At 33.5% G+C, this 27389-nt stretch overlaps 1 protein-coding gene and 1 non-coding gene across 2 annotated transcripts; one reads left to right on the top strand and one right to left on the bottom strand.

Annotated features, from left to right (window-relative positions):
• Positions 1 to 70: 70 nt before the first annotated feature.
• On the bottom strand, positions 71 to 1079 carry LOC133824433 (uncharacterized). The gene is made up of 3 exons (XM_062257313.1): positions 904 to 1079; positions 344 to 791; positions 71 to 226 (listed from the first exon to the last, which is right to left on the bottom strand). The coding sequence occupies exons 1-3, from the start codon at positions 1077 to 1079 to the stop codon at positions 71 to 73; spliced, it is 780 nt and encodes a 259-aa protein (XP_062113297.1).
• Positions 1080 to 10662: 9583 nt separating this feature from the next.
• On the top strand, positions 10663 to 10769 carry LOC133827895 (small nucleolar RNA R71). The gene has a single exon (XR_009890544.1). It is a non-coding gene; the product is annotated as a small nucleolar RNA R71 (small nucleolar RNA).
• The last annotated feature ends 16620 nt before the right edge of the window (positions 10770 to 27389 follow it).

The raw sequence follows: 27389 nt of genomic DNA, 5'->3' as shown, positions 1-27389 counted from the left end.
ACAATTGGGATCCCTCCCAAATGTGTTGTCGCTAACGTCATTTAGCTGGACGCTGACCTCCTTATTAGATTCAACTGGGATCCAAGTTACCCCTCAAGTCCTTAAGAGCCATAGTGTCATGAGTGAATGCTCGTTTCTTGATATTGCAAATTTTTGGAACTCTCCACCACTCATGTAACAATCGAGCTTTCCCACTAGAGATCATTTTCACACGATGATGAGTCGTCTGAATACCACATTGAGCCATGAAATTTTCTTAGTGACTTCTCGCTTATCACCCCCTATTTTCATCAACTTTACAACAAGTTGAAATTTATGTTGCTTCAAAAACATTAAATGTTACCTTCTCTTTTTGAACTCGCAACTTCAACTCACCCTTTTGAACATCGATTAACGCCCTACCAATAGCTAAAAGTAGCCTTCCAAGAATTATTGGGATGTTAGTATCTTCGTCCATATACAAAATAATGAAATTTGCAGGGAAGATGAATTTGTCCACCTTGACTAGAACATCCTCAATAATACCCCTAGGATGTTTAACTGAGGGATCCTCCATTTGAAGTGCCACATTAGTTGGTTTTGCTTCCCCCAATTTCAGTTTTCGATATATAAATAGAGGTATTAGATTCACACTTTCCCCTAAATCACAAAGCTCCTTATCAAAAACCACATTCTCAGTGGTACAAGGAATGGTAAAACTACTCGGATCTTTAAGCTTGGGAGGTAGTTTCTTTTGGAGTATTGCATTGCACTCCTCAATAAGTGCCACTGTCTCATAACTGTTTCCTTTTCTTCGACATAATTTCCTTCATAAACTTCAGATAACCTGGAATTTGTTCAAGTGTCTCAGCGAAAGGAATATTGATGCGAAACTTTCAAGAAATATCTAAAAGCTTAGAAAACTGCTTGTAAAGCTTATTCTTTCGAAGCCTCTGCAGAAAGGGAATCTTGATATGATGATCAATACTTATTTCTGGGTGCTTCTCAAGGTTCTTAGTAACCTTTGACCCACTTAATTCTTTCTCCTTGTTAGAGACCTTTTCTTCAAAAATTACTTTTTGTGTGGGGTCATCTATCATCTTTCAACTTCTCAAAGAGATTGCATTGCAATGCTATTTAGGATTCACATTAGTATTGCTCGGTAAGTTCCCTTGAGCATGGTTTTTCATTAAGCTAGACGACCAATTTGACCAATTTGAGTCTCCAAATTCTGAATAGACGGCCTTGTCTCAGTCATAAACTGGTTCAGGACATCAGACTAAGCATTAGCTTGCTTCAATTGAGGGGGAGGCTGTGGTCTAACTGGAGGTTGATAATATGTTGGAGGCTGCTGGAATGGTTGTTGGCTCTACTAGAAAGGCTGTTGAACACCATGATTATTTTTCCAAGAGAAATTAGTGTGATTCCTCCACCCCTAGGCTGTAAGTGTTGGACAAAGGGTTGTTGGCTTGCCTATTTAAATTTCTCAGCATATTCACTTGCTCCATAGGGATAGCATTATTCACCTCTGTTACTATACAATGCTCAAAAGGATGAAAACCTCCACACATTTCACACACCATCTGCATATGCATGGCTTGAGCTGAGATATTGTTTTTCTGCAACTGCTTTGTTAAGGTGGAAATAACTTGAGCAGTTAATGCTGTGACAGCATCAAGTTCATGAATCCCATGTTAGAATTATTGTTATGGACTAATATAATCATAGACATTATTCCATAATCACAATCATTAACTAAAGTGCCTACTAATTACCAATAACCATAATGGGATGGTTCACACTTACTAATTCTATTAGAGGCACATGGTAGCACCCTAATGACTATAGGTTGGCCCATTGAACCATAGTGCACCATATCTAATAATATAAGCCCAATAGGCCCAATATACCCCTTAGGGTAAGAAGGCATACGAGACATATATATAAAACATATATGTTGTTGGGTGAAGATAAGTAGAGTGGTATTGTGGTAAGGGTTTGCTATCCATTAGGTCCCTCTTGCATTTTGCACTTGTTTTGTAGGTGATTTGGAAGATTGCTAAGGGAGGAAATGGCTCAAGAAGGGATTGGCAATATGGGAGGTATGCTCTCTAGACTCTGAATCAATGCTCTAAATAAAATGTGTTATTGGATTGATTGTAAACAATCTGTTTTGAATGTTAAATGATGTTTACAATTTAACAATTGGTATCATGAGCAAGGTCATTTGAGTTTTAGGGCTTGATTTTAGACAAAAAAAACCCAACTTTTCAAAATCTGATTTTTTTCACAAAATTTTCAAAATCATGATATATTAATGTGGGAAATCGGGTTTGATAATGTGTGTTGGGTTTTAACAATGTTTTTAGACAAAAATTTCATGTGTATTGCTATGAAACCGAGCTTTTCATAGAGCTCAAAAATGGTGGAAACCCATTTTCGGACTTCATGTTGTTTTGACACTTTGGTTGGGAGATGGGGAGAATGGAGATGCTAGGGCCATCGGCGATGGAGAGGGGAAGAAAACCCACGTTACAGTGGCCAAAATGGTGGCCGGAGAAGGCGGTTCCAGCCGGGTCAGACCCGCGGGACGAACCGGGTCGAACGCGACCCGTATGCCCAATATTCAGAGGTCAGGGACAACGAAAAACGACACGTCGTTTTGCCTTTGTCAGGTAAAAACGACATGTCGTTTTTAAGGGGAAATGATGTCGTTTGGCTATAAAACGACATGTCGTTTTTAAGAAACTACATGTCGTACGGGCTTAAAAAAAAAACAGACACCATTTTGGGCACGTGGGGGGCGTGTGTGGTCGCTTTTGGGCCAATTTTTACCATTTTCACTCATTTTTTAATACCATATTTTGTATATGTTTATGCACAAGATTAATTCATGAATTTGGTTTCAATAATGTATTTATATTTAATATTTTGTGGCATAAATCTAATTATATATTGTCAACAATTATTGTTTATTTTCTTGCCTATCGTAAGAATAAACATGTAAATTGTTTGGTAAAGAGGAACATTTAAATAATTATTTATTTAAATTTTGTGTTTTTCCTCCAAAGTTACATTAAGGTCCATATGAGTAATTAATTATCCTATCGATAATAATTATTTGGTAAGGATGCTTAATATGGTGAAGGAAGTCTATTGAATTTTATGAACCACAATTTGTCTATCCTCTAGATAGTAAATTCAAGTATTTGGTTATAATGCTTAATAGATTGTTCTTACTTGTGAATGAGTTCTATCTTTTGTTTATTTAAGAACTCTAGCATACATAATGATCATTTGTTATTTTTTAGCGATCATTTATGAGAAAAGAGCACAAATGACATGATTTTGTTATAACATACATTTAATAGTTATTGCTCTTGTTTCTCATTCAACACTAAGCTATCCTAGAACCTTCGTCGTCCTGACATTGAATGCAACCAACCGCAAGCAGTGGGTTGAGTCTATCACGATGCACTTGACTTTCATGAAAGTAGACTTGGCCTTGAGAATTGATGAACCATCTAAGCCTGCTGATGATGCTACTGAGAAGGATAAGAAATTCTATGAGGACTGGGAACACTCCAATCGTTGTTGCTTGATGCTCATGAGATATCACATGGATGAATCCATTCGTGATAGTATTCCTAAGTCCGAAAATGCAAAGGATTTTCTTGCTGCCATTAAGGGAAAATACCAAAAATTCTCAAAGAATGAGAAGAATGAACACTTGAACATGCTCCATCACACCATTTATGATGGTTCAAGTGACATCAGGGCTCATATTGACAAGCTCATGAGCTATTATCACAGACTTAAGGCCATGGGTATGGACCTTGGTGAGGATTACATGGTGTGGTTGGTGATGGAGACTATTCCATCTCAGTTTGATGCGATCAGATCAAGCTATAATGCTCAGAAAGAGCAATGGACTGTTGGGGAGATGTCTGCTATTCTTTCCAAGGAAGAGGAGGACATGAGAAAAGGTAGGGCAAGAAGTATCTCCATGGTGACGAACCCAAACAATCCTCACAAGAGAAAGTTCACTTCCAATAACTCTGGTAACCAAAGACCTCCCAAGAAAAATGCTTTTAGTCCTAAAGGGAATGGACAGTCCAGCTCATCCTCTAATGGTCATAAGAATGAGTTTTTCAAAGGGAAGTGCAACTTTTGCCAGAATTTTGGGCACAAGAAAGCTGATTGTAGAAAGCTCAGAGCTCACCTAGAGAAGAAAGGCAGTGACAAGTCGAAGAAGACCGAGTAGTCTGGAGCAGAATGTGTACATGGGAGACGATACAAAAGTCCAAATCGAATTTTTGGGGACAGTTAGATTGCAGTTGAATACAGGACATTTTTTGGAGTTACAGGATGTTGCTTACATACCCTCTTTTAGGAGGAATTTGATTTCTGTATCTATTTTGGATAGGCTTGGATATAGTTTTCTTTTTGGAACTGGAAAACTCACTTTGTATCGTGACTCTCTTTTGGTTGGAAATGGAACTTTATGTGGAAATTTATATAAACTTGATTTGCATGATGTTGCTTATGTTTCTTCTACTTCTTGTCTTAATGTTGTTGTAGGCTCTAAACATGCAAGATTAGATTTGAAATCTTCTATGTTGTGGCATAAACATTTAGGTCATATCTCTAAAGACAGAATGGAAAGGTTGATCAAAGATGGGGTACTTCAAGATCTGGATTTTTCAGATTTCACTGCCTGCGTTGATTGTATTAAAGGAAAGTTAACTGCCAAGGTTAGAAAGAGCAAGTCAGATAGGTGCACACGATTGTTGGAGTTAATCCATACTGATATTTGTGGGCCTTTTGTTCCGCCAGCTATGGGTGGTTATAAATACTTTATCACCTTCATTGATGACTTTTCCCGGCATGGCCATGTTGAGCTCATTCGTGAAAAATCTGAATCTTTAGATACGTTTAAGATTTTTAAGACGAAAGTTGAGCTTCAAAAGGGGAAGAAGATCAAGGCAGTTAATTCTGATAGAGGTGGAGAGTATTATGGACGTTATGATGAAAGTGGAAGGAACCCCGTGCCTTTCGCTAGGTACTTACAGGAATGTGGCCTTGATGCAAGATATACAATGCCAGGAACACCCCAACAGAATGGAATTGCTGAAAGGAGAAATCGCACTCTTCTTGACATGGTGCGATGTATGTTGATTCATTCTAGTTTGCCAGAGTTTTTATGGGGTGAGGCATTAAAGAATGCAGCTTATATCTTGAATCAAGTGCCCAACAAGTCTGTCCCAAAGACGCCTTATGAGCTATGGTCAAGTAAGAAACCAAGCTTGCGTCATTTTCATGTTTGGGGTTGCAAAGCAAGAGTAAGGCCCTATAATCCACAGTCTAAGAAACTTGATCCGAAGACCATTAGTGGATATTTTGTGGGCTACACCATTGGATCAAGGGGTTCCAGATTTTATTGCCCATCTCACACCACCAGGGTTATAGAATCAGATAGGGCTGTCTATTTTGAGGATGAATTTGGTTCAAGGCAAGGGTCAAGAGAAATTGTTTTCAGGGAAGAACACATTTTTGTCCCTGTACCTGTTGCTTCCGCTCCTATTGATGACCTTGTGATTGAACAGATTCCGGTAGAAACTCATGATGAACCTCAAAATCAAGAACAAGGTGAAAATCTTGATATTGGGGATGATGAAGCTACGGTGAGAAGATCACAAAGAACCCGCAAGTCTGCTATTCCTAATGACTACCTTGTCTATTTGCAGGAACATGAGTTTTGTGTGGGAGATAATTATGAGCCAGTCACTTATCAAGAAGCCATGAGTAGTCCTAAATCTATGTTGTGGATGGATGCAATGAAAGAAGAATTGAGTTCTATGTCACAAAATGAAGTTTGGGAGTTGGTTGAACTACCCAAAGGTTGCAGACCCATTGGATGCAAATGGGTGTATAAGATCAAACGTAACTTGAATGGGCAAGTGGAAAGGTATAAGGCTAGGCTTGTGGCTAAATGCTATAGCCAGAGAGAAGGTATTGATTTCAAAGAAACCTTTTCACCTGTTTCCACCAAAGATTCGTTGCGAATCATTATGGCTATAGTTGTTCATTTTGATCTAGAACTCAATCAAATGGATGTGAGGAACGCCTTCTTGAATGAAGATTTATTTGAAGATGTTTACATGACTCAACCTATTGGTTTTGAGAAGTCTGGCAAAGAACACATGGTTTGCAAGCTCAAAAAAGTCTATCTATGGGCTTAAACAAGCATCAAGGCAGTGGTATCTCAAGTTTGATATGATTGTCACTGCAAATGGCTTCAAGGAGAATGTAGTAGATCAATGTATATACATGAAGGTCAGTGGGAGCAGCTTTATTTTTCTAGTATTGTATGTTGACGACATCCTACTTGCATCTAATAATTCTGATCAATTGTCTGAGACAAAACAACTTTTGTTTAGCCATTTTGATATGAAGGATCTTGGTGAGGCTTCCTATGTGCTTGGGATTCAGATTCTTTGGGATAGGGCTAATGGTATTCTTCGTTTGTCTCAGAAGACTTACATTGATCGGATCTTGAAAAGATTCAATATGCATGCATGTTCTCCTGGGAAGGCACCAATAGTGAAGGGTGACAAGTTCTCAAAGGCTCAATGTCCACAAAATGATAAAGAGAGAGATGAAATGAAAGTCGTTCCCTATGCATCACTGGTTGGTAGCTTGATGTATGCTCAAGTATGCACACGCCCTGATATTGCTTTTGTTGTCGGCATGTTGGGTAGATACTTGAGTGATCCTGGTCTTAGCCATTGGAAAGCGGCTAAGAAAGTCATGAGGTATCTTCAGGGTACAAAGGATCATATGTTGACTTACCGGCGAGCTGACACTCTTGATATAGTTGGGTTCAGTGACGCCGATTATGCAGGATGCGTGGATGATAAAAAGTCCACTTCAGGCTACATTTATATGATGGCTGGAGGAGCTGTTTCATGGAAAAGTGTCAAGCAGACACTCACAGCTTCTTCTACGATGGAGGCAGAGTATATGGCGTGTTATGAGGCTACTTGTCAAGCAATATGGCTGCGGAATTTCATTTCAGCATTGAGTGTTGTAGACTCTATTTCGAGGCCGCTGAAATTGTATTGTGACAACTCCGCAGCAGTAGCTTTCTCTAAGAACACTAGGAGTACTTCTCGCTCAAAGCATATTGATATAAAGTACTATTTTGTTAAAGAGAAAGTCGCTGAGTCCCTCATTTCTATTGAGTACACTGTTAGGAACGAGTTTTCTAATACGCAGCGGAAAGGTGGTGTGGTTGGCCCAATGTACAACAAAAATTTGTAACATATTTAAACTACCTTTAAATATGCGGATCCATTAATATACATACATTAATCATAAGTAAGATAGTGATAGAAATCATACCTCTTGAAGCCTATCAAGTGTCCTTGCTATCTTCTCGTATTTAGAACGATCTTCCTATCCGAGCCGCTCCACGTACTCACACCAAGATCTTCCAAAGCGTTCTCTACACCTCAAGAAATGTGTGGGCACTTAGAGAGTGAAGGATAGTTTATTTGTGATTCTACTTGATGTACTCAACACATGAGATCAAGAGAATAGGCCTGAGAATTGGTTCTTTATTTTCAGGGAGAGAAAACTATCGTTCTATTTTCACAGAGCGAATATTGTCAGAGTAGTCTCACTCTCTTTTCTCTTTTTTTTTTCTTCACTGAATAATTTTCTGATCAGTCATACTTAACAGAAAAAATTCAAAATTTAAAAATTAAATCTATAACCATTTTACAATTTAATTTTTAATTAATTAATTATTCCATTAATGAAAAAATCCAAAAACCAATTTTCGAATTATCCATTAATTAATTAATTAAATAAATAAAATTGAAAATCCCATCCCTGAAAAACACTGGTGCTACATGCCACACACAGTCCTGGACTGTGTGTGAACGTGTAGCTTCCTAATTTCTAGGGATATTTGTTTTTCAAATTTTATTTAATTATTTATTCAAATTACTTTGTCAGATAAGATCTAACAACCTGATAACTAATTCAAATTAATTATCTTTTTAATCAATTATCAAATATAATTAATTATTTGAATAAATATTAATCTTTTAAATTCAAATCCAATTTGAACTTATCAGATTATTTTCTCCCACTCAAATAAAGATATTTCATTAATTCTACTAATTAATTAAACCCATATTTTCAAAATTAAATATTTAATTAATTTTTTTTATAATTTCGAAAATTAATTTAATTATTTAATATAATTTCAAAAATTATATATAATAATTAAATATTAATTAATTTGGTTAACTACAACTAATTTGTAATTAATTAATCAATCACTATTATCATATAATTGCATATTTGGCCTGAAGAACAAATTTCTTCCTAAATATGTCTTTAAACTATTTTCCCTTCATATCAACTCTTACCTTGAATAGTGTTGATAGAGCTGCTATGGGGACCTATGGACCTATAATTCCAAGCTCCAATAAATTTGAGATTATTAATTAAACTCTTTAATTAAATAATCTTAATTTATTAATCTCATGATTATTCCACTATAAATATGAGACTGCACTCTTGTAATTATAGACATTTCATTTACTGAGTACTTTATAATCATAAAGCGTCCATTGATTTAATCATTGCATACAACTTGACCCTCTAATAATGGTTCATAATTAATTGGGAATAAAATTATTGTTTTACCCTTTTAATTATCTCTTGTTTCCTTAAGTACCATTGACTCTACTAGTGAAGGTTAATTCATAACTAAATTATGAATTTGAGCTCAATAACCTTTCAGTCCCAAAAGTCAACCCTTAAGAGAACCATCATTCAAACTCTTGCGAGAAGGTATAGATTCCATATCTGTACACTATGTCCCCAACCATCTATATTAATGAGTTCCCAAAACAAAAGTTTTTAGCCTGATTATTCTGACAGACCCTAACAAGTGAATCAAAGAACTCATATAACATAAACAGGAGTTCATAGTAACCTCAGGATTAAGATCTATTTGTATATGATCATCAGTTGATATATTTAATTAATACTTCGAAACGGTATTTAACTAAGTATTAATAAACATATCTGGTCCAGTTCTATATATTCTCTAATATATAAAGCACCTCCACTAAAGTGTCCTACCACACTAGTGATCCGGATCTAGATCACATGTATTCATAATACTAGTGGACCGTACTTGCAGTAATTAATCTAAAGATTCCATAACTTTATTTTACTGCGAACTATTCAAGTTCATTTATCTCAAACACAATCCTCTCGTACCAATACGTGTTTGAGATTACATACTTGAACTTAGGAATTTTCCTGATATTTACATAATATTATCATAGAATAATATAGTCCAAAATATATGCATAACAAATTCAATTTATTTATTAATTTCATAAAAACAATGTCTACTACATATGCTTTCAGGGCACATCTCCAACATACACGCCTACCACTAGCATGTTAGCAGACCCGCTAACGAAAGGCTTACCTATATGTGTGTTTTTAGAACACGTTGCCCGAATGGGATTGTCAGGAGCTTAGCTTGTTGAGCTCAATGGGAGTTTTGTTATTTATGTATTGAACATGCTAGTATTTTGTATGGATTGCTTATAGCTTGTGTTTAATTATGAACATGCATAATGATAATTGAAGTCACTTCTTCTTGTTGCTATTACGTATATATGTTTATATATGTATATACTATTGCTCAACGAAGTGACAGGTACAAAAGAAGATGAATGCGCATAGTCTCAATCAATTGTACCTCATGCATGTTTGGTTTGATAGTTAATGGTTGTTATGATATTTAAATGTCTACATGGCCAAGTCATATGTAATATTTGTATCCTATCGGTATAATATTATGTATGATTTATTTGATTGCCATATATGTGTTAGACAATATTATGGTGGTTTGATTATATTGTCCAAGTGGGAGAATGTTAGAATTATTGTTATGGACTAATATAATCATAGACATTATTCCATAATCACAATCATTAACTAAAGTGCTTGCTAATTATCAATAACCATAATGGGATGGTTCACACTTACTAATTGCATTAGAGGCACATGGTAGCACCCTAATGACTATAGGTTGGCCCATTGAACCATAGTGCACCATATCTAATAATATAAGCCCAATAGGCCCAATATACCCCTTAGGGTAAGAAGGCATACGAGACATATATATATATATATAACATATATGTTGTTGGGTGAAGATAAGTAAAGTGGTATTGTGGTAAGGGTTTGCTATCCATTAAGTCCCTCTTGCATTTTTCACTTGTTTTGTAGGTGATTTGGAAGATTGCTAAGGGAGGAAATGGCTCAAGAAAGGATTGGCAATATGGGAGGTATGCTCTCTAGACTCTGAATCAATGCTCTAAATAAAATGTGTTATTGGATTGATTGTAAACAATCTGTTTTGAATGTTAAATGATGTTTACAATCTAACATCCCAGCTACTTTCTATTACTCGTAGCTTGCTCATCAGCCCATTGGTAGTTATTCATGGCCATTTCTTCCAACAATGCATAGGCCTCATTAGCACTTTTACCCATGAATGCCCCTTCTGCTGCGACATCAATGACGGTGTGCGTAGTAGTGCATAACCCATTATAGAAATTGTGGACCAACATCCACTTCTTAATGTCGTGATGGGGACACTTCCTCAACAATTCTATAAACCTTTCCCAAGCGTCATATAATGTTTCCCCATCTGTCTGGAAGAAGTTATTGATCTCTTCTCTCAACCTTGCAGCATTTGATGGAGGAAAGAACTTGGTGAGAAACTTATGTGCTAGATCCTCCCAAGTGTTAATAGAGTTGGCCTGCAGAGAGTTTAACAAACTCTTAGCTATTTCCCTTAGTGAGAATGGGAACAACCTCAATCTGATAGCATCGTCACTCACCCCATTCATCTTAAAAGTTCCACATAGCTCCAGAAAGTTGGCAATGTACATGTTTGGGTCCTTTGTAGGTAATCCACCAAACTGAACGGTGGACTGGACCATTTGTAGTATTTCTGGCTTGATCTCAAAATTGTTAACGACAAGTGTGGGTGTCTAATGCATGAATGCACTCCCGAATAGTTGGGAGTACATAATCTATTAGAGTTCAAGCCCCTTGGTCCTAGGCTTGATCCTGATCTTCTGCAATCGTTGCCCTTCAACTTTGTTGGTGGCATTATTTACTGCATTCCTTTGGTTTGCAACCATCCTTGCCTCCAACCTCTTATTCATCCGGTTATGTCTGCAAGTGCTCTCAATCAAAGGATTCACCAGTAATATCATAGATGTTTTACCTTGTTGCATAAACCAAAATTACCCGAGATAATATAATTCAAACACAAACCAAGTTAGAATTTAAAAAGAAAAACAACCAAATTAGAATAAAAACTAATTATTTTGATATCAATAAAACAATCCCTGGCAATGGCGCCAAAAACTTGTTGCAAAAATTTCAATGTGCAAGTATACACAATCTTAGACAGGTAATAATAGAGTTAAGTATAGTATCATCCCACAGATATTCTCTATTAATTACTAATAACTAATTTCCTAATTCTATTTGGCTGCCGAAACATAGCTTAAAGAATATCAAGAACGATAACAAGAATTGACAAAAGTAACAATTAACAAATAATAGAAACAAATAAAAGCAAAATTAACTCAATGGATATAAAGCTAGGGTATTTAATTTCATCATCTATCCACTTTATTATTTCATCAATACAATTTCCATTATTTTTTTTCTTATTGTGATAGCGGATTTACTAAAGCAATCTATATTCTTATTAGGGTGTATAGATCTCTCAACCTATATGCGAATTTTCTACATCTCTGTGATAAATTCCAAACATAAAGCAAGCATTAACAATAGAAATCCTAAAAGCTACACAAACCATATAGGTACTCTTGTCCTATATCGAAATCTATGACTATTCAATTATAGCATATTTAACTTTCACCTCTCAAATTTTGAATTAAATTCATAAGTAATGCAAATAACGACGTCAAATTATTCACATTCATTAAGCACAAATTAAATGGATCACAATGAAGAAGAAGAAATCATAGAAATTGCGTTAACTAATAACAAAGTTTCAAGAGACTACATTAAAACCCTACAAATATATTTTGTTCATATTCATAGTGTTAACATCTATTAAACTAAAATAAAACATAATTGAAAATAAAATATGAACGAAAAAACTCAAAAGCTATCCAATCCTCTCCTATGAGCTTTCAGCCGTCTTCTCCAAGTCTAGAATTTGAAAAACTAGGTTATTCTAATGAAAATCGCATTAAAATACAAAATCCTATGTTTTTCCCAAGTGAAATGACTGAAATGTCCTTCATTTAAAATTCTAGAAAATTGCTCTTTCTAGACACCCAGCGCAGTTGCGCTACCTGCTTCAAAATGCCAGTTTCGACAGGTTTTTGTCAAATTTTCACCCATTTTCGTTCCAAAGCGTCACGAGTCCTTCAAAACCTAAAAACAAACCAAAACAAGTGTAAAATATAACAAAATAAACCTAATTGACTAAAAGTGCCTAAAGAGACACTAAAATGAGTCTAAAACTCATTTATCATTAACCTATCTAATCCAATTTATTTTAATATCCAATTCAATCCATTATAGTTGGATATATCAAATTTTCACTAATTAGACTGACTCAATTAAATATCAGTTTAAATTGGATTCTGAAAATCAATTCTTTCTCATTATCAGTAACCATCCTTACATGCATATCTATTACAAATAATTATATACATGAGGCTAGCCAAAATTCGAACCAAAATTACTAATTTACACAATACCATAAAATTAAAATGTCAATAATAATTAAGATATGCATGTAGTGTGTATATATATAAAAGTTTCTTTAGAGTGTAATCAAATTCGATCGAGTCTATTGTAATATATACTTGATCATTGGGTGAATATATCTAGTACCTTATCAGCACTTGGAATGGAAGCTATTTGAAGCCTAAGTACGTAGATATGTTACCATTTAATGGACTTGCTATCTTTTTATTCGAATAATAAAATTGGACAAATCATAAATTCTTCATATTAGACCAGAATAATTAGATCTTGATCAAAATGATTCGATCTAGTAAACTGTTTCTCTGGTATATATCAAGTATTTTTTACTAAATATGTATTCTTTTTCACAAGTAGCTAGTAATATAAAATTAACCAATAAGAGATCTCAAACATCTTAATTGGTTGCATCGTATGGTATAGTGTTTCTATCTGGTCAATTTCGTCACGTGAGCAGCCTTGCATTGCCCCAGATCTATTTTCATTCAAATTGACGTCAAAATAAATATATACATATATTTACGTGTTAAAGGCACTTGTAGAGATCATTTAATAATAATATTGGTCGCAGAATATATATGATAGCCACGTGACCTGTTTATATAGATCATTTAATTGAAAGGATGAGAATCACAACTTAATCTCCCTAAACATGCTTTAATTTCAATTCTTGAAAGATGACATCTTATAATTAAGTGATTCCTTTCAATTCAGAATGATGGCATATTATTTTCACAAATTTAAAATTTATATAGCTACGCCACCCATTATTATTAATTATAAGCTATATATATATCGCTAGCCTACTTGGTGGTATGTATTGTACAAAGCTCAAATCATGCATTTTCTCAGTTGTTCTCACATATGTAACTGCCCATCTCAACTTGTGTGATTATTTCAATCTAATTAAGGTTTATTTTAATATTTCTGTGACATGATATTAACGTAACGTTAATACTTATAAAGACGTATATAATAAATCAAAAGAAAGAGACGTATCATCAGCGGCCTTCTGATAAATTTATATATACTACTTCTAATTATAATTTGCTTTTTTTTAAGGAATTATAATTTGCTTAGAAAATTTGAAAACTTATCTCTTTTATCTTTATATATATATAGATGTTTAGGAACTAAGATAGAAGAAAATAGAGTTAATAGTAATTAATTTATTATTATAACTAAAATAAAATAAAAGATAGTTAATTACTATTATTTTTTTTAAAAAAAGTAGAATAAAAGTATATTGTTATTAGAAAATTTTGAATAAAAAATGAGGAAAACTAAGAAAATAGATCAAGTAATTTAGAGTAATTTTAAAGTGCCACATCATTTTCTTGAGACTTTCATTTATATAAATATATATTTTTAATATTTTTAAAAATATAATATAGTATGAGTAAGGAAATTATAATTTTTTTATAATGATAGAAAATTAAAAAATTTGTATACACTTAGTAATTCTTCTACTTTTCTTTAATGTTATATAAATTTGTGTAATTCATCATAAATTATTTATATGCATACACATATATTAGATCATTACTTAAAACTGTCTCATAAATCAAAATTTTTTTTTCAATTCGCTAATACTTTTTATAATTCTTATATAAAAAATATGAGGAACTATATCATAATTTAATTATTTTTCTCTTTTATCTTATATGATTACCACAAAAGATAAATCATAACACACAAAAAAATATATTATAGGGTCTTAATTTCCATGAGTATCTTGAACTTATCACTACAACAAAAAATGTCATTTGCGTCAGTTTCAAACTGCCACAATTGAGTTTTTGCGTCAGTTTTATATGTGATGCGAAATCTCATGACGCAAACCAAGCTAGCATTTGCGTCAATGGGGGCACTACCACAAATGTTAAAAATGAGTTTTTTTTTTTTTTTTGCATTAGTTGGGAACTGTCGCATAAAGTATTAACCAGGAAAATTGCAAATGTTTATGTCAATTTCCCTGGCCTATTTTGATTAAAAAAACAGCAGAAACAGAAAAACAACAGTATTACCCCTAAATCTATAAAAAATGGGCAGCATTTCCCCTATTTCTATCACATTTCCTAAAATTTAAATGAACATATATTCATCACATAAACACAACAAACCAATTAATCAATCAAACATGCATAATTACAGCCTTATATCACCACAGCACATAGTCCCAGAAGCTATTTCCACTATTTTATAATTCCTACATTCCACTAAGTTCAATATCTTAATTATACATTAAATTTTAAAATATTACCTCTAATATAAAGCCCTTCAAAGCTTGATCTCACCAACAAAGCTGTCAACAAAATACCTATTCAAATATATAAAAATAAACAAAAAAAATAATAAAAGACAAAATATAAAGAAAAATATATGAAAGTTATATTGTAACTAAATAAACAATAAAGTGCTTAAAGAAAAACAAATAATTTGCTATATGTACTCATTTAAATACTTAAACCCGAAATAAAATATTTTTTTTTTTAAAAAAGGTAACAAATCACATAAAGAAAAATCTACTATAAATATCCTAACTAAATCAATAATAAATATAACTTAAAGAAAAAAAACAATTTAATATATACATATTTAAACAATTAAACCCAAAATTTAAAAATAAATTTAAAAAGTTAACAAAATATAAAGAAAAATTTACTCAAAATATTCAAACTAAATAATTAATAAAGTGGAACTTATGCAAAATACATACATTAATATATATATACTCATTTACATAAGTAAATCCGAAATTAAATTAAATTTAAAAAAATTGACAAATTAACAAAAAATAAAGAAATTATAATAAAAAAAATTCTCAAAAAAATAAAATATTAAAATGCAAAGTTTAAACTTAAACAAAATTACATAATCATTAATATAAAATTATCCAAAAATTAAAAAATCTAAAATATAGTCAATTTATAAAAAAAAAATGTTTATACATTTTTTAATCCTATGTTTTTTCCGATTACCTGTTTGGACCCTGTGTTTTAAAAAATTTATTTTTGGACCCTATATTTTGTAAAATTGTTCAAATAGACCCATAAACTCAATTTTGATAAAGAAAAAATTGAATATAATGACACAGTTTTTAAGCAGAATGATTTTATTTTTGTTCTGAATTGTTAGTTTGGTGAATGATTTGTGATTTTAGTTGAAAAAACTTTGACCAAAATCAGGTTTATGGTTCTATTTGAATCTGAAATTCCGTTTTTTATGATTACCAACTTAATTATTTAAATTAAATAATTAATTGTTAAACTGTTACAGAAATGTTTAAACAGATACCAGATATGTTTAAACAGTTTGTGACCAGAAGATAAAAACGAACATAAAGTAAAGAACACACGAATTTTTACGTGGTATCAGCAATCTTTGCAGATTGCTACTAGTCCACGAGGTCACGCCCAGAGAATGAAATTTATTAGAAGAATATCTAAATGATTACAAAATCAAATTGACTTATACAAATAAAGACTCCCTCTTGAATTTGTCGCAACTGTTGTAATCTAAACTTCTAATCAAATTTCCGAAGTGCTAAGATCTTGAACTCCCTTCAAATCATAACACTTGCACTTTTCCTCCCGAAAAGTGACTCACGAACAAGACTTCTCCCGAAGCTTGATGACCAATGTCCAAGTGTGTTCAACCTGCACAATTAACACAAAGGAAAACAATACAGAAGTACACTGTAATAAACCACTAAGAACTTGCTGGACTCAAGTTCTTCACATAATAAAAAGTCTCTCTAAAACTTGAAAAATATTTGGAAAGTAATACCCAAGAGAGATGATCAAAAACCAACGACCTAAGGATGATTATATACTGTTTAGAATCCCTTAAGGTCGTGGAAAACAAGTCAGAAATCAAACAGCCCATAAATGGAAAATCTTCCAAAACAGGAAAGTCAGAATCTGTTCAAACAGACTGGCAATCCGTTCAAACAGATTCATTGAACCTGGACAGTTTTTCAACCCAATTTCCTTAAATAAATAAGGAAACAATATATCATTTATTATTGCAAGCTGTACACGATTTCTGGACAACCAAATCAGATAAATAAAATAAATACTAATAATTTCCATTTCAAGAAAAAGATATTCTTTTATAGGAAAAAATATATATTTATTTTATTTAACACAAAAATAAAAATCTGAATATAGAAAGACATATTCAACAAAACAAGAAACTATCATTTTTCGAAATTCACCACAAAATATTACAAAAGAGGAAACTACTAATTTCGAAAAAACCCTTTTAATTAATTTTGTCTTTATTATCAAAAATGCCAATAAAGGATTTTACAATCTCCCCCTTTGGCAATTTGATAGACAAAATTAATTCAGAAAACCTGCAACACAAATGTTAGTGATAAGTAAAGAGAAAGAACTCCCCCTACAAACATGCATGAACTTATAACAAACATGAAAATAAACTAGACTTAACTCCCCCTCAAAATAAGAAGGTCCAGAGTTAAACAAACAAACAATCAAACAGGATTTTGGAAATCTACTCTCCCCCTTTGTGTCTTTCAAAGAAGCCAAAGAACCATAAAACAAAAGAAAAAAAAGAGTAGCAATGTTTAAATGACAAAAACTAAAATAAAACTAAACAATTGGAGCTTTGGACAGAGATTGAACAGCCTCCAACACAGAACGTTGCAGTCCTTCAATTGACATCACTCGAGCAGTCAAAGAATCAACAGAGGCTCGAACAGCAGCTATTTCGGTTGCAACAAGTCCTAAATCTATGGCAAGAGAGGAGGAGGCATGAGGAATGTCAGCCGAAGAAATCTTCAGGGATTGGGGCTTGACTTTCTTGGAGGACGGTGCAGCAATGGCTTCAGTAGGAGGGGCAGAGGCTTTGTAGGAAGCAGCAGTAGTTGGGGCCACCAAGTCTTCTTGATCACGTTGGAGATTTTTTTTCTGCATACTCAACACTTTATAAATAACTTGAGGAAAAGGAAGATTTAAGTTTTTCCTGTTACCTTTGCGAAACCCAATGATTTGATCATGAATAACCGAAGCCAAATTTAAACCAAGACCGGTCCCCACTTTGTAAAAAAATGATGCCATATCAAAAGAGATAGTGGCCGTGTGAGATGTGGGCTTCCAATTTGTTGTTGCAAACTTATGGAGGACAGCATAAGTGTAGGTGAGATTTGAGACTGAGATGACTGTGTTAGATGGCCATACCATTTTTTGTCCGACCAACTCAGTGATAACCATGTCTTTGTCAAGAGAAGCACCATCAACATCATCCTCGACATCAAGGGGAAGATGCAAAGCAAGAGCAATGTCTTGAGGAGAAAAAGAGAACCAATGGCCCCTGAATGTTTTGGTGAAGGTGCAGAACCAGAAATAGGTTTCTTCCCTTTAGCTTTGGATGGCAAAGGAGATGCAATGTGGTCTGAGTCAGATTTGGCTTCTTGTTCAGAGGGGATAGTGTCTTCTTTTTCTGGCTCATCAGACTCAGCCTCTGATTCTGCAATGTCAGGAACCGTTTCATCAGACAATGTGGTATCATGAGTTGCTTCAGATTCTGACTTATCTTCCTCAGGATCAGATTCGGAGGAGGACAGTGAAGGGGGATGAGCCTTCAATTTTTTCTTGGCAGAAGACAAGGGAGAAAGAGACGCGTCCAACCCCAATTTCCTTTTGGGAGTCACAGAATTTTTCTTGGACTGATTCGGCTTCAAGGGCAATTTGAGCAACCCAGCAGCAGCAGCTTTGGAAGAGGAGGAAACAAATTTCGATTTTGCCCTAGCCTCCAAAGACGAATCAAACGGAAGAGGAGAATGGTCCTTGGCTCGAGAGGGCACCGCCACTTCAGATGGTGGTGCAACAATGTCAGCAGAGATATCTGGAAACACCATAGGATGTTCGTGAGAGAGCGAAAACACCTTTTTGCGAGCCTTGGATTTGCAGGACTTTCCAACAGATGTGGGAGCTGTTGGAACAGAAAGAGGCGCCGTTGACACAGACGGAGGAGGCGAAGGAGATGGCCCCTTTCGGGATTGAGAAACAGGGATCTTCTTGGAGGAGGCACCACGAGTTCTCACCATTTTTTCTCTGAAAAACAGAAAGTACTTACAAGAGAATGAGAAAAAAAAATGAGAAGGAGAAGAAATAACTGAATGAAATCGTGGGTGAGAGGAAATAGGGTAATGGCATGCCTTTTTAAATATATTACTTACCCAAAATGAATACCCACGGCAAAAAGAGGTTTCCCTTTTTTATTAAAAAAATGTTTTAATTTAAACAAGAAAAGGAAACAAACTTGAAGACACACGATCTTCATACAACTTACCCTTTTTTTTTTTAAATTTCAGTTTATTCATAAAATCTCAAACCAAAAAAGGTAACCAAAAAAAAAAAATACCCCACACGATCTCCTTATTGACTTTTTCTCTTTTTTTTTTTTAAAAAAATATCCTAAATAAAGTACAAGACAATAAAGATACAAATCATGATATTCCAAAAATGAGAAAGAAGACAAAAATAAATTCCTTGGAGACAAAGAATATATTAAATCACACAATTAAATGCATAATTTCTCATAATCACCACAATGATTCGGTCCACCATGAATTTCCTTGATTATCATTTTTTTTTATTTTATATATATATGCACAAAAATAAAAAACTCAACCCAAAAAAAAATGCTTTGATCAAAGAGAGTCAACCTGATAAGAATAAAATCAAGCAAATGAAAAATAAGTGTTAGTGTAAACCAAAGATAAGAACACTTGTGAAAATGAAAAATTAGAAAGAATATTTGAGATAAATAAAGCACAATTCAGTCACAAGCATATATTCTTAAGTGAATCAATCAACATGTATGAGTCTTACACACATTTTTTTTTTTTTTTTTTATATAAACTGTGTACAATTTTTATTACATTGTTTCAAGCATAAGTGTGTGACAGTGTATGCAAGGGAACATTGCCCAATGACAAATAAGTATTTTTCGAAATTAAAATTATTGTAACCCATGAAGACGCTGTCACACTACACCAGTGGTAGCCCTTTTCTATGGTAGTGTATCCTCTTTATAACTCCGAATTACAAAGTTCCAACTTACTCAAAAGACGGCTTTCACACACTGATGCAGGTAGCTCTATTCTTGCACAGGAGCTTGAAACAATGCTACACAAAAGGAAGCTCAAACATTAAACATTGATTAATTTACTCGAATATGCCTAGGAGGAATTGATTAAATTTCTCTCAAGAATATACAACCAAAGATTCATAAACACAAGACAGATTATCCAGCTTGACACATAACAAAATTTTCAAATTGATTGACAATTTTCTTAACAAAGAATAACACACATTAGATCAAGCGGACAACATAACGAGAGAATTTAAAGAGAACAAACCCCCAAAGATTTTCGGAGGAAATCAAAGCGAACCGAATCAAGAGCTTTAGTGAAAATATCTGCAATTTGTTTATGTGTTTCAATATATTCCAAGACAAGAACTTTATTTTCAACTAATTCTCTTATGAAATGATGACGAATATCAATATGTTTAGTACGAGAATGTTGCACAGGATTTTTTGAAATATTGATTGCACTTGTATTATCACAAAAAATAGTTAAAATGTCAAGATCAAACCCATAATCCATCATCGTTTGCTTCATCCACAAAAGTTGTGCACAACAACTTCCTGCTGCAATGTATTCAGCCTCACCTGTTGAGAGAGAAATAGAATTCTGTTTCTTGCTGTGCCAAGAAACAAGATTATTTCCCAAGAAAAAACATCCTCCACTAGTGCTTTTTCTGTCATCAGTGTTACCTGCCCAATCAGCATCACTAAAACACACTAGATTAGGGTTAGTTTCTTTTGAATACCAAATACCATAATCAGCAGTCCCATGAACATATCGAATGATTCTTTTGACAGCTGCAACATGAGACTCCATGGGATTTCCTTGGTACCTGGCACACACACCAACACTATAACTCAAATCAGGTCGACTAGCAGTGAGATAAAGAAGACTACCAATCATGCTCCTATACAGTGTAGGATCCACTTTGACACCATTTTCATCTTTGGATAGCTTTACAGTTGTTCCCATTGGTGTTTTGGCAATCTTTGAACTTTCAAGTCCAAACTTTTTGACCAGGTTCTTAGCATATTTTCTTTGAGAAACAAATGTGCCTTCATCTAATTGCTTGACTTGTAAACCTAAGAAATAAGTCAATTCTCCCACCATGCTCATTTCAAATTCATCTTTCATTTGTTTCACAAATACCTGCACCTCAATGTCAGAAGTAGAACCAAACACAATATCATCAACATAAATCTGAGCAATAATTATGTTAGATTTAATATTTTTGATAAATAAAGTTTTATCTACTCCACCCCTTTTGTATCCATGAGAAACAAGAAATTGAGTAAGTTTCTCATACCAAGCCCGAGGGGCTTGCTTCAAACCATAAAGAGCTTTCTCCAATTTGTAAACATGATCAGGTGCATGAGGATCTTCAAATCCTTTGGGTTGTTCAACATATACCTCTTCATTCAAGATCCCATTGAGAAATGCGGATTTGACATCCATTTGGAACAACCTGAAACCAATCAAACAAGCAATAGACAATAATAATCTAATTGACTCAAGTCTTGCAACAGGTGCAAATGTTTCATCAAAGTCTATTCCTTTCACTTGTGTGTACCCTTGTGCCACTAATCTTGCTTTATTTCGCACGATTGTACCAAATTCATCAGATTTATTTTTGAAAATCCATTTTGTGCCAATAATATTGGTATGCAACGGTCTTGGCACAAGGATCCACACTTTGTTTCTAAAAAATTGTTCCAATTCCTCCTGCATAGCTTTAATCCAATTTTCATCAGTTAAAGCTTCTTTCACATTTTTAGGCTCAATTAAAGATAAGAAACAAACAAATTGAACAACATTACTAAACCTTCTTCAAGTTACCATACTGTCTTTTGGATTTCCAAGTATTAAATCTGCTGGATGATTTAACTTAACTCTGGTTGATGGCTCCTTTTGGACTTCATCCAAAATAATATCTGGAAATTTCTTTTCTGTCTGTCCAGAATCTGTTTCATCGGATTCGAGGTTTGTTGGAATAGATGGACTAGACGTTTCAACAGTAGTATCACTGACACATGCTTCTTCGTGTTTTTCAGTAGGTTCATCAATAAACCTTTCAATTTCTTCCTCAGTAGAAAACTCAGAAAAAATCCCTGGAATCATCAATAACAACGTTAGCTGACTCCATTACAGTTTGGGTTCTCATGTTATACACACGATAGGCCCTACTGTTAGTGGAGTATCCAATAAAAACACCTTCATCACTTTTAGCATCAAATTTACCAAGATTTTCTCTGTCTCTCAAAATGTAACAAACACATCCAAAAACATGAAAGTAAGCCACACTTGGTTTCTTACCTTTCCAAATTTCATAAGATGTTTTAGATGTACCTGGACGAAGAAAAACACGATTTATGATATAGCAAGCAGTGTTAATTGCTTCTGCCCATAACCGTTTAGTCAATTTTTTGCTGTTTAGCATCACTCTAGCCATTTCTTGAAGAGTGCGGTTTTTCCTCTCTACAACTCCATTTTGTTGAGGAGTTTTGGGAGCTGAAAACTCATGAGAGATACCTGCAGACTTACAAAAATCATTATAGACAGAATTCTCAAATTCTTTACCATGATCACTTCTTATACGAACAATTTTTCCAATGTTGCAGTCTTTTTCAACTTTTAATTTCAAGCAAAGAGTTTTAAAGGCATCAAAAGTGTCAGATTTTTCTTTCAAGAAATCCACCCAAGTATATCTAGAAAAATCATCCACACAAACAAAAATATACATTTTGCCATTTAAACTCTCAATTTGAATTGGACCCATAAGATCCATGTGAAGCAATTCTAAAACTTTCGAAGTGTTTATGTCAGAAACACTTTTATGTGTAATTTTCAATTGCTTATCAAGTTGACAACTTTTACACTTACCATCAGATTCTTTACCTAGCTTAGGTAAACCACGAACACTCCCTGCATGTGACAATTTTTTCAAGGTTTTGAAATTTATGTGACCAAGTTTAGCATGCCACATATCAGTGTTATTACTCACAACAGATTGACACATAATAGATGGCAGAAGAGTGTAGCAATTGTCATTAGATCTATAACCTTCAAGAACATTCTCACCATTCTTGTTTAACACAAAACAATTCTCTTTATCAAAGTTAACAGTATAACCTTGATCACAAATTTGACTTATGCTTAGAAGATTAGCTTTAAGACCTTCCACAAGTAACACTCTTTTGATTCTAGGCAACCCTTCAAAGTTAAGAGTACCCATACCAAGAACATTACCTTCAATTCCATTGCCAAAAGTAACAGACCCACAATGCATAGGTTTTATGTCTGTAAGAATAGACTTGTCACCTGTCATATGTCTTGAACAACCACTGTCAAAATACCAAAAATATGAAGAAGCAGATCTATCATATTCACTAGTAAAACCAGCAAAACAATTATTCTTTTTGATCCATATTTTCTTTGATTGAACATTTTCCTTTTTTACTCTTTTGAAATCATCAAAATAATTGAATTTTTCAAAATATTCATTTTTAGCAAAATTCATAAGAGTAAAACATTTAGGACGAATATGACCCTTCCTACCACAAAAATGGCAGATTGGAATGAATTTTTCGGATTTACCATTGGATTTACCTGCTGACTGTGTCCTTTCTGTTGGAACAAACCGAGTACCGGATACAACAGATTTCACTGAGGATGCAACAGGAACATCAGACAATAACATCCCAGCCGAGATAAAGACAGTTTTCTTTGATTTTTGAGAACTTGAAGCACCCAGTCCCACATGACTTCTTTGACCTGAATTCTGTATATTCTCAAAAATAGTTGAACCGGGGTTAAGCATTCTAATATTTTTCTCAAGAGTATCCAAATCCTTAGACAACTTATTAATTTCAACATTTTTTGAAATTATTTCTTTTTCCAAATTTTCATTCAAATCAGTAAGTTGTTTAATTTCAAGGCATAAATCTTTATTTTTGCTTACCAATGACCGATTTTCATAACACACTTTCACCCATGAACCATATATTTTTTTGTAAGATTCACTCAAAGACTCATCATTCAATTCAGATTCATCACTATCAGAATTTTCTTCATCTTTTGAAACATTATTCAAGCAAACAATTTTTTCATTTTTAGATTTAGAACCAGGTACAATAGAAGTGAGAGCGACATTACCTTCCTCATCTTCACTACTTTCAGAGTCATTATCACTCCAAGTAGCAATCATACCTTTTTTGTTCTTTTTCAAAGTATTTGCACATTCAGACTGGATGTGACCAAATCCCTCACATTCCCTGCACTGAATACCCTTTTTATTAGTTTGAAAAGGTTTAAGAGAAGAAGGGTTACCTTTTGACATCTTGCCATTGAATTTTTTGTTTCCTATTTTATTCATATATTTTCGAAAATTCTTTGCAAGCATTGCCATTTCATTATCACCATCTTCATCATCTGAGACTTCCTTTTCAGTGCTCTTGAAAGCTATGGTTTTCTCCTTTTCTTTGGAAGAGCTTGGCTTGTCTTTTTGACGAATCTTTTGATTTAACTCAAAGGTACGAAGTGACCCCATCAGTTCTTCTACCTTCATAGTACTGAAATGTTTTGCCTCTTCCATAGCAGTGAGCTTAACATTGAACCTGTCAGGAAGAACTCGAACGATTTTTCTAACAAGAACAGAATCATCAAGTTTTTCACCAAGTGCAAAATACTCATTAGAAATATCAGATAATCTCTCATAAAATTCAGATAGTGTTTCAGAATCAGACATTCTAAGGTCATCAAACCTGGTTTGTAACATGATAAATCTAGACCTTTTAACATCTACAGTTCCTTCAAACTGAGTTTGAAGAATTGTCCAAGCATCTTTAGCCGAGACACATGTGGAAACAAGTTTTATAAAACTTTCTCCAACACCATTAAATATGGCGTGAAGAGCTTTATTATTATAGCTGGATAATTTTTCTTCTTCTGTGTCCCAAACAAGTTCAGATTTTACCATTGTGCTTCCATCTTCACCTTTTTCAGTAGGAGGTGACCATCCAGAAAAAATTGCTCTCCATGCTTTCTCATCTTGAGCTTTTATGAAAGCTCTCATCCTAACTTTCCAGTATGGATAGTTTGAGTCATTTAGCAATGGAGGTCGAGACACCGAACTACCTTCTGCAAAGAAAGACATTTCACTCAAAACAAATCAAACGGAAAATAACCACAAGATCTCACTAAGAGTTTAGTGAACCGCTCTGATACTAATTGAAATTCCGTTTTTTATGATTACCAACTTAATTATTTAAATTAAATAATTAATTGTTAAACTGTTACAGAAATGTTTAAACAGATACCAGATATGTTTAAACAGTTTGTGACCAGAAGATAAAAACGAACATAAAGTAAAGAACACACGAATTTTTACGTGGTATCAGCAATCTTTGCAGATTGCTACTAGTCCACGAGGCCACGCCCAGAGAATGAAATTTATTAGAAGAATATCTAAATGATTACAAAATCAAATTGACTTATACAAATAAAGACTCCCTCTTGAATTTGTCGCAACTGTTGTAATCTAAACTTCTAATCAAATTTCCGAAGTGCTAAGATCTTGAACTCCCTTCAAATCATAACACTTGCACTTTTCCTCCCGAAAAGTGACTCACGAACAAGACTTCTCCCGAAGCTTGATGACCAATGTCCAAGTGTGTTCAACCTGCACAATTAACACAAAGGAAAACAATACAGAAGTACACTGTAATAAACCACTAAGAACTTGCTGGACTCAAGTTCTTCACATAATAAAAAGTCTCTCTAAAACTTGAAAAATATTTGGAAAGTAATACCCAAGAGAGATGATCAAAAACCAACGACCTAAGGATGATTATATACTGTTTAGAATCCCTTAAGGTCGTGGAAAACAAGTCAGAAATCAAACAGCCCATAAATGGAAAATCTTCCAAAACAGGAAAGTCAGAATCTGTTCAAACAGACTGGCAATCCGTTCAAACAGATTCATTGAACCTGGACAGTTTTTCAACCCAATTTCCTTAAATAAATAAGGAAACAATATATCCTTTATTATTGCAAGCTGTACACGATTTCTGGGCAACCAAATCAGATAAATAAAATAAATACTAATAATTTCCATTTCAAGAAAAAGATATTCTTTTATAGGAAAAAATATATATTTATTTTATTTAACATAAAAATAAAAATTTGAATATAGAAAGACATATTCAACAAAACAAGAAACTATCATTTTTCGAAATTCACCACAAAATATTACAAAAGAGGAAACTACTAATTTCGAAAAAACCCTTTTAATTAATTTTGTCTTTATTATCAAAAATGCCAATAAAGGATTTTACAGAATCATTTTACAAAACATAGGGTTCAAAAAGTAATTTGTCAAAATACAGGGTCCAAACAGGTAATAAGACAAAATACAGGGTCCAAAAAGGTATAAACCCTAAAAAAAATTCACAAAAATTAAATTTAAATCATAAAATTTAATAAAATTGCACTTATTTGTGGTAATTGAGCAATCTGGGTTCTTGAAGTACAAAACCCCAAAAAACTAAGAAAGTTTATGGGTTTTCAAACAATAATCTTCAAAAATACAAAATCTATACAAATAATAATAATAAAAAACTATATATAAAGTTCATAAACATATATATATATCATCATTTTTACATTAAAATTGAAAAGAAAAAAAAAACTCACCAAAATGAGGGAAAACTCATTAAGGCGCCGCTGGAATTTCTTCAAAATCGCGCATCGTTTTTTTTTTTCTGAAAGTTTTAGTTCAATGGCTACTGGGCTCGGTGACAAAGAAGGTTATATTGTTAACGGACCTTTACCGTCACTGAGCTACTGACGCAAAGGGTCCCATTAACAGCGTCACGGTGACACTGACGCAAACGGTCCCGTTTAACGCCGTCAGTATACGTACTGATGCAAATGCCACTGCATTTGTAGCAGTGGGCACTGCCACAAATGCTAATTCTTGGTCAACCTCGTCAATCAACTAAGTTGACTGACGCGTTTGATTGACACAATTATCTTTTTTGTAGTAGTGTATTAAAATGTTAGAGTGTATTTTTTTCCTCAAACGAACTCAATATCACCATACCACATAATCTTTTACCGCTTCAAAGATTGTAAACGTGATTTTTTTTTTTAAAATAGGTGATGAAATATATATATATTCTTGTTACACTATATATTTATCATTTTTTCAATCTATAATATATAAAAATACATACTACAAAATTAAATATATAAATATAAATAATATGTTAAATATTAATATAAATTTGATAAACTAAAAAATATATAAGGCAAGATTGAGTTAAATCAATCTTCATAAGAAAAAAAATATTAATATTTGGACAAATTAAAAATCAAAGTCAATGAAGGGTTCGTAGTCAATGAAGGCTACAATGGTTTGTAAACTATG

This window comes from Humulus lupulus, chromosome 3 (genome assembly GCF_963169125.1).
Source record: "Humulus lupulus chromosome 3, drHumLupu1.1, whole genome shotgun sequence".
Classification (NCBI taxonomy): domain Eukaryota; kingdom Viridiplantae; phylum Streptophyta; class Magnoliopsida; order Rosales; family Cannabaceae; genus Humulus; species Humulus lupulus.
Note: the sequence above shows the minus strand (reverse complement) of the source record. Positions and strands in the feature narration are given on the sequence as shown.